Source organism: Rhinatrema bivittatum, chromosome 1 (assembly GCF_901001135.1).
Source record: "Rhinatrema bivittatum chromosome 1, aRhiBiv1.1, whole genome shotgun sequence".
NCBI lineage: Eukaryota > Metazoa > Chordata > Amphibia > Gymnophiona > Rhinatrematidae > Rhinatrema > Rhinatrema bivittatum.
Window position 1 is genome coordinate 621,396,562 of NC_042615.1, and position 12,820 is coordinate 621,409,381.

The 12,820-nt window shown below is 47.4% G+C and overlaps 1 protein-coding gene across 1 annotated transcript in view; it reads right to left on the minus strand.

The window, feature by feature from the left end:
- Positions 1 to 2,795: 2,795 nt before the first annotated feature.
- The window catches only part of SRP19 (signal recognition particle 19), a 32,593-nt gene continuing 22,568 nt past the window's right edge, over positions 2,796 to 12,820 (minus strand). Inside the window, exons 2-5 of the mRNA XM_029571593.1 lie at positions 12,233 to 12,308; positions 4,824 to 4,895; positions 4,614 to 4,722; positions 2,796 to 3,564 (exon numbers count right to left, since the gene is read on the minus strand). Of these exons, the coding sequence (XP_029427453.1) occupies positions 3,434 to 3,564; positions 4,614 to 4,722; positions 4,824 to 4,895; positions 12,233 to 12,308 (388 nt within the window). The 3' untranslated portion in view covers positions 2,796 to 3,433. The remainder of the gene's footprint in view (positions 3,565 to 4,613; positions 4,723 to 4,823; positions 4,896 to 12,232; positions 12,309 to 12,820) is intronic.

Here is a 12,820-nt window from a genome sequence, read left to right on the forward strand (position 1 = left end):
CCAAGACACAAGCAGCAAATTGTAAATTCATCACCACTACCACAAAAGCTTGCATTGGGATAGCCTGAAATCTTCTATCCTGAGTATCCTTAAGAGCTGCACCTCCCTTTATGGGGATGGTGGTTCATTTTGTAACAGAATACACCAAAGCATTCCCCTTAGGGAAGCTTTTTGGCCTACCAAGGTACTCTCACCTTGAAAGGATTACTCTGGCACATTCCATTCCAGATCCATGAACTCCGGAATTGCATCCAGGAAGAGAGACAAGAAACCTTGCACATGGTAATCAAAATATAGCCCTTTGTCTGTTCTCATGAGGAGTCAGCCCCAGCCCCTGAGGGTCTTCAAGGTCTGAGAAATCAAGCTCAGCAACTCACCTCTGTGAAAGAAACTGAGACGAGTTCTATGTGGGTCCAATCTGGGGGAATCTCCCCTTCTGCACCAGAAGAGTCACGGCTATCATTGGTGTCATCGTGAATCACATTTATTCGAACCTTGGCACAGGAGAACACGGACCTAAACTAATAGGCATTGACGACTCAGCTGATCGCCCCTGTAGATATGTTAGTAATCCCTGGAAGAATTCCACCTAGGAAAAGGAGGAAGAGTCCATTCCGAGCCCCAGAAGCCCAAATCTGACATGAGAGCGAGTCTCCCCAGAGGACTCTGCCAGTGGATCAACCGAAGGAGGGGACACCCACTTTGAGTCACTCAGTCCCACTCGCCTCAGACTGAGGAGATGGACCGTAGTCTGCAAAAATCAGGAGTCAAATGCTCATAAGCCTCCAGGCAATGCTGACACATGCTTGTAGAAAAGTTCTGGCTGCATGGCCCTGATGTGGCAAGAAGCACAAATAGCTAAGGGCTTAGACTTTGTTGCTGCTGGCACCATAGTTTTAATGCACTCAGACAGGCTAAGCTACATGCCCAGCTGGATGCACAAAGTGTGCAGCCAGAAACCTGTAAACAACTGTGTCCAAGGACCTCACCCATCCAAACTAGACGCATAAACCATGTGTCCAGGTACACGCTAAAAGGAATGCCCAAGCTAGGTGCCCAATGTGCATGTCCAGAAAAAGACGCCCAACCTGGAACCACAGGATGTGCATCCAAGGAACCATCCAGTCAAACACATGCACCCAAAAGGGAGATGCAGCAATGGATGCAAAATGAGATGCTCAGGTAGCATGAAAACACGTGAACCACCGTGGCCTACCACATGCCCAAAAGGAGAATCCTGAGAGCAGGGCCTAGCCAAAAGGCTGCTCAACCCGCTGTGCCTGAACTCACTCATCTCACAGAACTCCAGAGACATAAGCAGGAAGGCTAAGTGCCAAGGGAAATAGACCTGGTATGAAAACTCTTCACTAATTAGTTCCTTCTCTTCCTTGCTGTTCCCCGCCCCCCCCCCTTCCCCCATATAAAAGTAAAAACTTTTACCTGAGATCAGCACTCCCTGGGATCAGAGTAGGAACAGGTCTCAGCTACAGGGGGAGAGGGTGAAAGCCTTCACCACTGAGCCTCTCTCGGCCGGCAACATTAGTTTTCCAAGTTCACACCACCCAAGGCTACCAGACTGAAGGCTCTCTGAGGAAGGGACCACACCGTATCACCTCAGGAGGCAAGTGGTGCTACAGAAACATCTTCTAATGTCTCCTTTCTTAGGCAATCCCCAGAAGGGAAATGCATGTCTATCTGCTGGAGATAGAGAATACTGGCAGGCTGTCAAGGCAGGACGTCAGCTTTTGCTCAGTCTCCATCTGCTGGCAGAGGTGCTTAACCCACTGGGAGATTGACCTGTCAGAATGCAGAGGAAATAAGTTAACTGGCTCTCATTCTCTCCCATACCACATAGCTGAATAAGCACTACAATTTAGACTACAAGAGAGCTTTAGCCTTCTAGTTGGAACAGACTGAAGCCCTTGGAAAGTCCACTCAGCTTTTTGGGTTTTGTTTTTGCCATTAACAAACCTTGGATTGCCATTGTCAAATGCACTCTTTCAAACTGGCTAGCAGATTGCATCTCCTGCTGTTATGCTCAGGTAGGCTTGAATCTGGTGGACCACAAAGATTCATAGTATGAGCCATGGTGGTGCTGGAAGTCCACTTAAGATCAATCTGCATGGAAGAGATCTGAAAGGCTGCAATGTGGCATTCGCCACACATTCACTTCACACTATTACTTGGACAGGGACTTGTTCCATGACAATAGGTTTGACCAGTCTGTCCTGAGGGGGTCCTTTTTTTTTTAGGCATAAAACCCAATTCCATTCCTCCTAGAACCTGGCTTTGTTTTGAGGCTGCCACAACAAAAATATGTTGGGGGAGGGTGTAAGGGAAATAGACAAATGCTGTTTTCACAGAATTTACTAGCACTGCAGTTCATGTTGAAGGACCTTGCTTGTGGCAACTGTCAAACAGTCTGACCAAGTTTGTCATTTCATACTATCACCTTAGGAATCCCACTTATTTGTGACACAACAGAAACTAATATGGCTAAAAAATAAATTTGGATTCCCATATAGTAAGATGGTCAGGGCTCATTTTTATAACAAGTTGGCAGTGCTTCTGTTCAGTTTTCAGCCGTTATTCCAGGTACTTAACACATCAAAATAAGTACAGTGAGGAAAAATAGTAAACACATTTCTAAAGCAGTTCTGCTCTGAGAAGTGGAAGCCTTCCCTCTCAAGCTCTTCCTTCTGATGTGCACACAGGAAGACATCAGTTTTAAACCTCGCATCACACATCACAATTGTATGCTCTGACAATGCACTATATATATGAAATGAAACAGCTGGCTTTGCACATGTTTATTATCAATCCAGCCAGTACAAAAGCCAACCAGCCATGGGTAACAGCTTCAACCATCGTGTAAGGGGCAGGGAAACACTTTGGATTTTGAAAGAAAAACAAAACAATTAAAATGAACATTTTAGAATTCTCTTAATTACCTTATGGAACTGAAATACTCTACCTTTTAAGGAAGTTGCCTTTGCCAGGGTGGTCTGTCTGCAAATGCTAGAAGACTCAAATTTTATGCAGAAGTTAAAATAACCATCACAGTAAATCAGGATTTTTCAGTAGGTGATGTGGAGGGACTACAGAAGCATAGAAGACGACACGCCCCATCAAGGCTTTTTTTTTTTACATGGATATGTGGTTAAGCGCTTAGATTCATTTTTGTGAAGGGTGGTTCAGAAAATTGGACACCACATTTCAATTCTGAAGTTACTGTGGGGAAAAAGGTCTGGTTGCAGATCTATATGCACAAGTAGGACAGTGATGATACAAGAGAAGCTTTGTTTCTTCCATGTTAAGTCCCCACTCAGGCAGTGAAAAGCTTTCTCTAGCATCAGCTCAGATGCACAAATCAGTTTGCTTATGTCCAATTCTTACAAGAAAGTCAGGATAACAAAACCAGCAGCCTCTTGCATCACTTTTTCTTCTTCTTCCCCTTTTTGCCACCTTCTCCCTGCTGTACACTTTGCTCGCCACCTCCTGCCTTCTGTGTCCTTGTCTTTAGTCTTGGAATCATCTCCGCTATATACAGCATAATGGATTTACCTAGTGACAAAATGCAACATTTATCACTGGAGTACAGTCTGCATAAGAGCACAGAAACTTTCAGAATCTGACACCATCCTTAAATTCTGGCTGCCATATCCAGAGAGAAATAAGACATGTCCTGCCACATACTGGGGCTATCACACATTAAGCAGATATTTTCAAATGTGAAAAATTAAGTATTCCTATATAGGCAGCTACATGCATGAGACTGTATACTGCTTCAACTGCTTGTCAAAGTCAGTCTGTCTCATGCATATTAGGGAAACCCTGAAGACAGGTGTCCAGGCCTGGAGGTTCTCCAATCCAGGATATCCACCATGAATATGCATGAGATCTGCATAAAATGTCTCCATTCTAGGCAAACCTCTCACGCATATTCATGGTAGATATCCTGAAATTGTGCATTTATCTGAAATGGTAGAACGGACATTACTTCCAAGAAGCAAACTATAATATGTCTTTAAATCATGTATTACTTGTATATGTAATTCTTTGGGACAAAACTAGGAATGAAAAAAAGTAGATAAAAGGTCATCTGAGACACGGGGATCAAGTCAGCAATGTAAAGTAGTATGCAGAAAAGTGCTTTTAATAATGCCATATTGAGGATATCCTGAAAACCTGACCTGTGCGCAGCCTTTGAAGACAAAAGATTGTAACCAACCTTCCCCTCCACCCCACCAAGGACTTCCACTGGCTGCTGCACACTTCAACTTGCTAGGGGGGGGGGGGACATCTCCTCCAACCGGGCTGCACCACCTCTAAGATTTGGATGTAAGATGAGTCACCACGCAGCTGGAATTTTAGATTTAAAAAAAAAAAAAAAAAAGCTCTACTATGCTGGCAGAACCTATCAGCATCCGAGGAGAAGTCAACCTGGACTAGAGCCGAAACCATCTCCATGCAATTTCTTTTTTTGCATCAGGGCTTCTGTACCCCAAGCTATTGGCGCATGATGCTAAATATTTTTATCTCTGTCTAGAGCACCAAGACCCATATACAGTCACCGATCACCAACCTAAATGCATATCAAACATCTGGCTTACGTGACGGAAACTGTGCTAGGCAGGGGCTGCCATCCTGCAACTTGAGCTGAACGCGTACTCTGCCCCGGAACTGCACATCCCGGTTCCCCTCTCTGGTGAACGTCTTGTTCTGAAAACCAAAGTAGGGAAGCCTCAGTTTGCTTGGTTAAAGAAAGTCTGGTTAAAACGAGGAAATAAGGGCACAAGCGTGAAATAAAGCCTGCCCAGTACCTCTATATGGGTGGTCAACCCAACTACTTCACACACATCCTGGATTTCAGCACAGGTAGGGTTTGGAACAGCCTATTTGAAAAATAAAAATGTGAAAGTACAAATTAATTTCCAAAGCTCTTTCAATTTAAAGTCTCCAACTATGCCATTTCATGTCTGTCTGGCAAAGCAGACGGCTTACGCCTTAGGTTCTGCATGTGCCGCACCCTCACCAGAAATCAAACATCTCATTGGCCAATAATGAATAGGCGGAGCGGTCCCTTCTAGGATTTAAACCTGGTAACATAGTAAATGATGGCAGAAATACTAAAGGTTCATCCAGTCGGCCCAGCAAGTTGCTTTTGGCAATAATTGACACTCCATGCATTTCCTCCCTTGCCTGCTGTAAAGGGCAGGTGTTCTAGGTTGTTGGCTTAGCACAGTTGCCTCTAATGCACGGCCATCTTCTCAATTAAGAACCATTACCACCACAGTTCTTCACCTTTCCTATGGATGAAGGAAAGTCTTCCCACTTATGACTAATTTAAACTTTGCAAAGAGAAGAAGCATGGAATTAAGGATGCTATTTTGGCAAGTATCTGCTCTGGACTTCTGGTACAGCTACAGTAAACTACTACAATCAACATGACCACGGTTCTTTTGATCTATAATGGTGGGGCTGGTTTTCAAAAGTTCAGACATTCATGCATGAAGAATGAAAAATTCTGAAAAGAACATCTCAAGTTATCTATAGCTCCTTGTATTCACAGGTTTCATGTGTGTGTTTGACTACACTAAACTCCCACCCTCTATTAACCAGACAGGAATCCTGCTCACTCCCTTCTATAGGATTTGCTAAAGGTCAGGAAATTGGAAATGGATTATAAAGGAAAATTGGTTCTTACCTGCTAATTTTCGTTCCTGTAGTACCAAGGATCAGTCCAGAGCGCTGGGTTGTGTCTCCCTTCCAGCAGAGGGAGTCAGAAAAAATAAAAACTGAAAAAGGCACCCCTCTTAGCCTGGTGTGCCACCTGCGATCCCTCAGTATATACGATATCAAAGCCGAATAACCAATAAAGGAGAACAAATCCCCAAACACAACAACCAGTGGCTACAACAATACACGCGGTAAACTAAACAAACTGTACCGCCGCACAACATACCCATCAAGAAGATTCCTTCCCATGCCTGCAAAGAACTCTGCCGAGGTAAGGAGGAAGAAGACATACAGAAAAAAACGGACTCAAAAAAAAAAATCCAAGGGCAGGCGTCTGGACTGATCCTTTGTACTACAGGAACGAAAATTGGTTCTTACCTACTAATTTTCCTTTCCCTGTACGTACCAGGATCAGTCCAGACCGCTGGGATGTACCAGAACTGCCGTAATTGGGGTGGGATCTGGAGAGTCCCGCACGAAGAACACTGCTGCCAAAGCAGTTGACCTCCGGATCCCGGACGTCCACATGATAATGTTTTGCAAAAGTATGCAAGGATTTCCAAGTGGCTGCTCTACAAATCTCCTGCAGCGAGACTGACTCAATCTCCGCCCAAAAGGCCGCTTGAGACCTGGTAGAGTGCGCTTTCAAGCCTTCTGGTATGGCACGCCCTGCCATACCAGTGGAGGAAATGGCCTCCTTCAACCACCTAGCAACCGTAGCTTTGGATGCTTTGTGTCCCCGTCTAGGACCAGACAATAAGATAAACAAATGATCCGATAAACGAAAAGCATTGGTCACCTCTAGATAGCAAAGGAGAACCCGGCGCACATCCAACTTATGTAGATCCTTATCTGTTGCAGAAGTCTGATCCAAATTCGGGAAGGCCAGTAACTTGTCTGATTGACATGAAAAGCTAATAACTACCTTGGGTAAGGAGGGAACGGTCCGCAGAGAAACTCCGGAATCCAAAATACGAAGATATGGGTCCTGACACGACAAAGCTTGAAGCTCTGAAATTCGCCGCGCGGAGGTAATGGCTACCCAAAAAAACCCCAAACAGTCTAGAGTGTCAAATCCTTCAACGTAGCCCACTGGAGGGGCTCAAAAGGAAGACCACATAAGCCTTTGAGAACTAAACTCAAGCTCCAGGCAGGACAAATCTGTCGTACACATCTGGATGAGCTGCCAGTGCCAGTGAAAAGCCATCAATCTTGCCCCGCAGGCAACCCAATGCCACGACCTGCACCCAGAGAGAACTGCAAGCTAGACCTTTCTTCAGTCCCTCCTGCAGGAAGGATAGGATGTGTGCCACCGAAGCCAGACGCGGAGAGATGTTCAAATCTTGGCACCAAGAGTCGAAAACTCTCCAAAACACGAATATAGGCCAAGGACGTGGACGATTTCCGTGATTGCAAGAGGGTAGAAATAACAGAATCCGAATATCCCCTCTTCAATTGCCTCCTCTCATAAGCAGGCTGCTAGACAAAAGCAATCCGCTTGATCAAAAAATACTGGACCTTGCCGAAGATTCAGGAGGTGGGTGAGACACACTGGACTGTCGATCGTCAACGAGATCCAATCCGCAAACCATGGCCTTCGGGGCCACTCTGGGGCTACCAGAATGACAGACCCCACGTGGTTCTCTATCCGACGCACGATCTTGCCCACTAGTGGCCAAGGCGGAAACACATACAGCAGTATGCCGCGAGGCCATGGAAGGATGAGAGCAGCTACTCCTTCCAACCCGTGGTAACTGATGACTGAAAAACCGGGGTGCCTTTGCATTTGTCAGAGTTGCCATCAGGTCGAGGTGTGGAACACCCCCCCCCCAACGACGAGTGATCAGCCAGAAAGCTGTGGACAATTCCAACTTGCCAGGATCTAGATGCTGGTGGCTGAGAGTCTGCCTGCACATTGTCCATCCTGGACATGTGCAAGGCTGCCAACCAGACGCCACTCTGCCCACGTCATGAGCCTTTCGGCCTCCCAGGCCACCGACCGGCTCCTGGTTCCCCCTTAGCGGTTGATGTAGGCTGTCATCGTGTTGCCTAACAAGACTCGCACCGCACACTGAGCTACCAGAGGGAGAAAAAAAACACGCGCCAGGCATACCGCCCTGGTTTCCAATCGATTGATTGACCACGTCGCCTGATAACTTGTCCAACGACCCTGAGTGGATTGTGACTGGCAAACTGCTCCAACCAGTGAGGCTGGCATCCATCGTGACTATTACCCACTGCGGCTCCTCTAGGTCCATCCCCTGTAACAAGTGGGCCGGAATCAACCACCAATCGAGACTGGACCTGGCTGGTTCCATCAGTGGCAAAGGCAGGTGAAATTCCTCCGATTTTGGATCCCACTGAGAAAGCAATGAGCGTTGTAATGGTCTCATATGTGCCCATGCCCAGGGAACCACTTCCAGAGTAGATGCCATGGAACAAAGTACCTGCAAATAATCCCATACTATGGGCAGGGGTAAGGACATGAGCCAACGGATTTGCGCCACTAACTTGAGCCTCCTCTCCTGAGTGAGGAAGACCTTGCCAACCGAGGTGTCTAAGCATGCTCCCAGGAAGTTGAGAACCTGAGATGGTACCAACTGGCTCTTGGCAAAGTTGACCACCCATCCAAGGGACTGGAGCTGGAGTAGAACTTTGCTCACTGCTTCCCGACAGAGGCTCTCTGATTTGGCCCGGATGAGCCAATCGTCCAGGTATGGGTGAACCAAGATCCCCTCCTGCCGGAGGGCTGCTGCTACAACTACCATTACCTTGGTGAAGACTCTAGGTGCTGTCGCTAAGCCGAACGGAAGACCTTGGAACTGATAATGCTCCCCCAGGACCATGAACCGGAGAAACCTCTGATGGCGCTCGCATATCCCGATGTGCAGATACGCCTCAGTCAGATCCAAAGAGGCCAAATATTCTCCTGAGTGGACGGCCGCAATGACCGATCGTAGAGTCTCCATGCGAAATCAGGGAACCCAAAGTGCTCGGTTGATTGCCTTGAGATTCAAAATTGGCCGGAAGGACACCTTCTTCGGGACTACGAAAGAGAGTACCTGCCGGCCCTGCGCTCCTCTGGAGGGACCGGAACAATAGCCCCCAGGGATTTCAAGCGACTCAGGGTTTGCCCGACTACCTCTTGCTTGGTCAGAGCACCGGTGGGAGAAATCAGAAAAAGATCCCAACACGGGCGGGCAAAATCCAACTTGTAACCGTGGGCAATATTGAGGACCCACTGGTCCGACGTGATCCCAACCCACTCCTCGAGAAACAGGGAGAGACGACCTCCCACCACTGGAACCAGGGAGAGGGTCGGAACACGTTCATTGGGACTGCTTACCTCCGGTGGCCCCTTGAGAGCCTCCCTCCCGAAATGGCCTCCGACCACGAAAGGGAGTAGGCCAAGACTGAACTCTGAGCCTGTTGTTGGGTGGGAAAAGCAGGCGGCTGCGACTGCTGAAATGGTAACACTGCCCCAAAGGGCCTGGAAGACTTAGGCTTGTCTTCTGGCAATTTATACACCTTATTCTCCCCAAGAGACTTAATAAGGGTGTTGAGTTCCTCCCCAGTTTTCCCTTAAAAGGAAGATTACCCAACTGAGTTTTGGAAGAAACGTTCGCGGACCAATTCCAGAGCCAGAGAAGCAGTCTAGCCGAAACTGCAGTGGACATGTTGCGTGAAGATGCCCGCAACAGATCATATAATGCATCCGCTGTGTAAGCTACTGCGGACTCCATCCTATTTGCCTGATCTGCTTCCTCTGGCAGCAACACCTGTGATGTGAGCATTTGCTGGACCCACCCGAGAGTTGCTCGCTGCATAAGGCTACTACAGATTGCTGCTCTAACACAGAGCGCTGACACCTCAAAAATGCACTTGAGGACCTCTAGCCGCCTATCCTGTAAGTCCTTAAGAGCCATCGATCCCGTAACAGGAATGGTGGTCCACTTGGTGACCGCAGTAACAGACGCATCCACCTTGGGACTCCTGAGGATATCCAAGGCTTCCTCGGGTAAAGGGTAGAGTTTGTCCATCGCCTGTCCCATCCACAGAGTCGCGTCCGGAGATTCCCACTCCCAAGTGACCAACTGCTTAAGCATTGAGTGGAAAAGAAATGTTTGGGGCAGGGCCACGCAGCCCCGAGAGTACTGGTTTCCCCTTTAACTGGCTCCGAACTGGGGACTGGTGTCTCCACTTCCAGTTCCTCTAGGACAGGGGTGGGCAATTCCGGTCCTCGAGGGCTGCAAACCAGTTGGGTTTTCAGGATATCCATAATGAATATGCATGAGAGAGACCTGCATACACACTGCCTCAGTTGTATGCAAATCTATTTCATGCATATTCATTAGGGGTATCCTGAAAACCCAACTGGTTTGCAGCCCTCGAGGACCAGACTTGCCCACCCCTGCTCTAGGACATAGGGGATCAAGGGATCCAACTCCTCCCGGCGAAACAGCCAAGAAACCCGGTAGTCATCCCCTCTACTGGAGCGGACTCATCAACACCCCCATCTAGGTTTTGGAGGAGAGGATCCAGAAAAGATCCCAAGGGAGCAGGATCCGGAGCCCCCCAGGGGCCGAAAGGGCATCCAGAGACGTGTCCAGTCGCGCAATCTTCGCGGGAGGGGGCTGCTTATCCTGCTGATGAGCTTCTGCCGCCAAAAAAGCCTTATGCATAAGTAAAATAAATTTTGAAGAAAAAACTGACTGGCCCTTTAAGGGATCCGATAGGGGAGGAGGAGGGGGAGGAGGAGGAGAGAGGACCGGGCTCCGCAAGGGGGCAGGCCCCGGATCACGCGGTCGAACGGGACTCAGACTGGGAGGAGAAAATCTGAGAATCCTCTCCCCCAGTCGGCCGGCAGGCAGGGTTCCGACAAAATGGCCACCGTTCCCACACGCGATCGCCGTTCCACACCTCATGGCAAAATGTGCCCAAAATCTCCCCCCCCCCCCAGGGAGGCAGCAGGCGCAAACCCAGACTCCCCACATGCTGAGCACGATAGCCCTCGTGGCATCCTGGGGGGGTGGGGTTCCAAACAGCGCAGTAGGAAAGAAAAAAGGAACTTACAATACCCTGCCGACTCGCAGCCTTCCGGAGCTCTGGGAATGCTGCAGCACCTGAGGAAACTCGTCTCAGGGTGCCGAGGGGAGGAAACGGCCCACTGGTTAATCCCCCTCCAGAGAGGGACGGCCCTCCGGGAACAAGGCTTTTAGAGCTGCCAGCCCCTGCCTTACCTCTACCGGCTGAGTGAAAAGCCTGGGAAAATAGAACTGCACTAAGCTTTTTTTTTTTTTTTTTAAATACAACCAACTTGCTGTAGCCAAAGGTGTTAACTAAAGCATCCAGAGCCTTAGAATTCTGTAAAAAAAAAGTGTAAGTAAATTTAAAGAAATTAAAAAAAAAGCAGGACTGCAGGTTCTGTCAACCCTTCTGCTGAGAGTCAGAGAAAATACTGAGGGATTGCAGGTTGCACACCAGGTTAAGAGGGGTGCCTTTCAGTTTTTTTTCCGACTCCCTCTGCTGGAAGGGAGACAACCCAGTCTGGACTGATCCTGGTACATACAGGGAATGTACTTACCGTATTTTTTGCTCCATAAGATGCACTCCCCACCCACCTCAAAAGTGGGGAGAAAATGTCTGTGCGTCTTATGGAGCGAACAAAAAACCCAAAAATATTTACAACCCCCCCACCCTCCAAGACCTGCCAAATGTCCCTGGTGATCCAGCGGGGGTCTGGGAGCGATCTCCTGCACTTGGGCCGTCGGCTGCCAGTAATCAAAATGGAGCCGACAGCCCTTTGCCCTTACTATGTCACAGGGGCTACCGGTGCCATTGGTTGGCTCCATTTTGATTACTGGCAGCCAACGGCCCAAGTGCAGGAGATCGCTTCCAGACCCCTGCTGGACCACCAGGGACTTTTGGCAGGTCATGGGTGGGGGGGCAGGAGGTTTGTAGTTAATTCAATTTAAAGGGTTGGGATTTCCCACAGAAAGAATAAAAGTTTTCTAATCTGGGGAGTGGACCGAAATGGCCCTCCCCAGACCCAAAAATGAAATGGGGACAAAAATAACTTATGCACTCCCCTAATTTGTTCCATAAGATGCAGACACCTGGGAACAGAGCCAGTTTAGCACACTTTTCCCCCTCTCTGAATCCTAGGGGTGTCTTATGGAGCGAAAAATATGGTAGATAACACAACTGGGAGTATAGTCGAGGATGTAAGAGGGAAAAAAAGTTGATCTGTGGCTCATAAAATATTGTCAATTAGTGCTCAAATTTTTTTTTTCTATACAACACAAACTTAAGTGGCAGCTGGGAAGATAACTTGTATAACCAGTGGCAGGAAGATAGCTGCAATGTTACTTTCACATACTCCATTTACATGAGGCATACAATAATCTTATGTGAAACAGCTACATAGGTAAGTGAACAGAATAAAAATCCCCAACCTCCGCAATTAGCTTACTGCAGACATTTCAGCTCTTACTTTCTCAATAGCTATTCTTCGTCCTTCTGCTATTGTTTTCTTGCTATTTACATATGCCGGATAAATGCAGATGAACCTAAGGAGGAAAAATATACAAGATATTTTCTAGATTCAAAACTCTGGAGCACAGGTAGGAGTACAATCTTTTAAGATCAACCCGATTAATCTATAATGTGCTGCAAAACAATTTTATTTACAAAAAAAGAATGCAAGCATCAAGAACAGTTATATTAACTTGAGCATATCACATTTCCCTTCTGAAACCAATCATGTTATCTGGTTTAAGATCTTAGTCAAAGCTATCCTGAAACCATATCACCAGTCATACATTCTGTTCATATATTTAAAAGTTGCCTTATGATTATCTGTCTTCTCATTTTTCCCTTTTCAAATGAACCTCTTCAAATTATTCAAACATACCAGCCACCAACAGGACACACAACTCAGTCATCCATGTAAAAAGTGAAAAATGTCCATCTTCAGAATGCCCCGCTGCTGCTCAGCCTCATCCAGCAAAACCAAAAATCCTAAAAGCAAACAGACCAAGCCACCACTGCACCTCTGCCAGCAATCACAGCTGTGAATCTT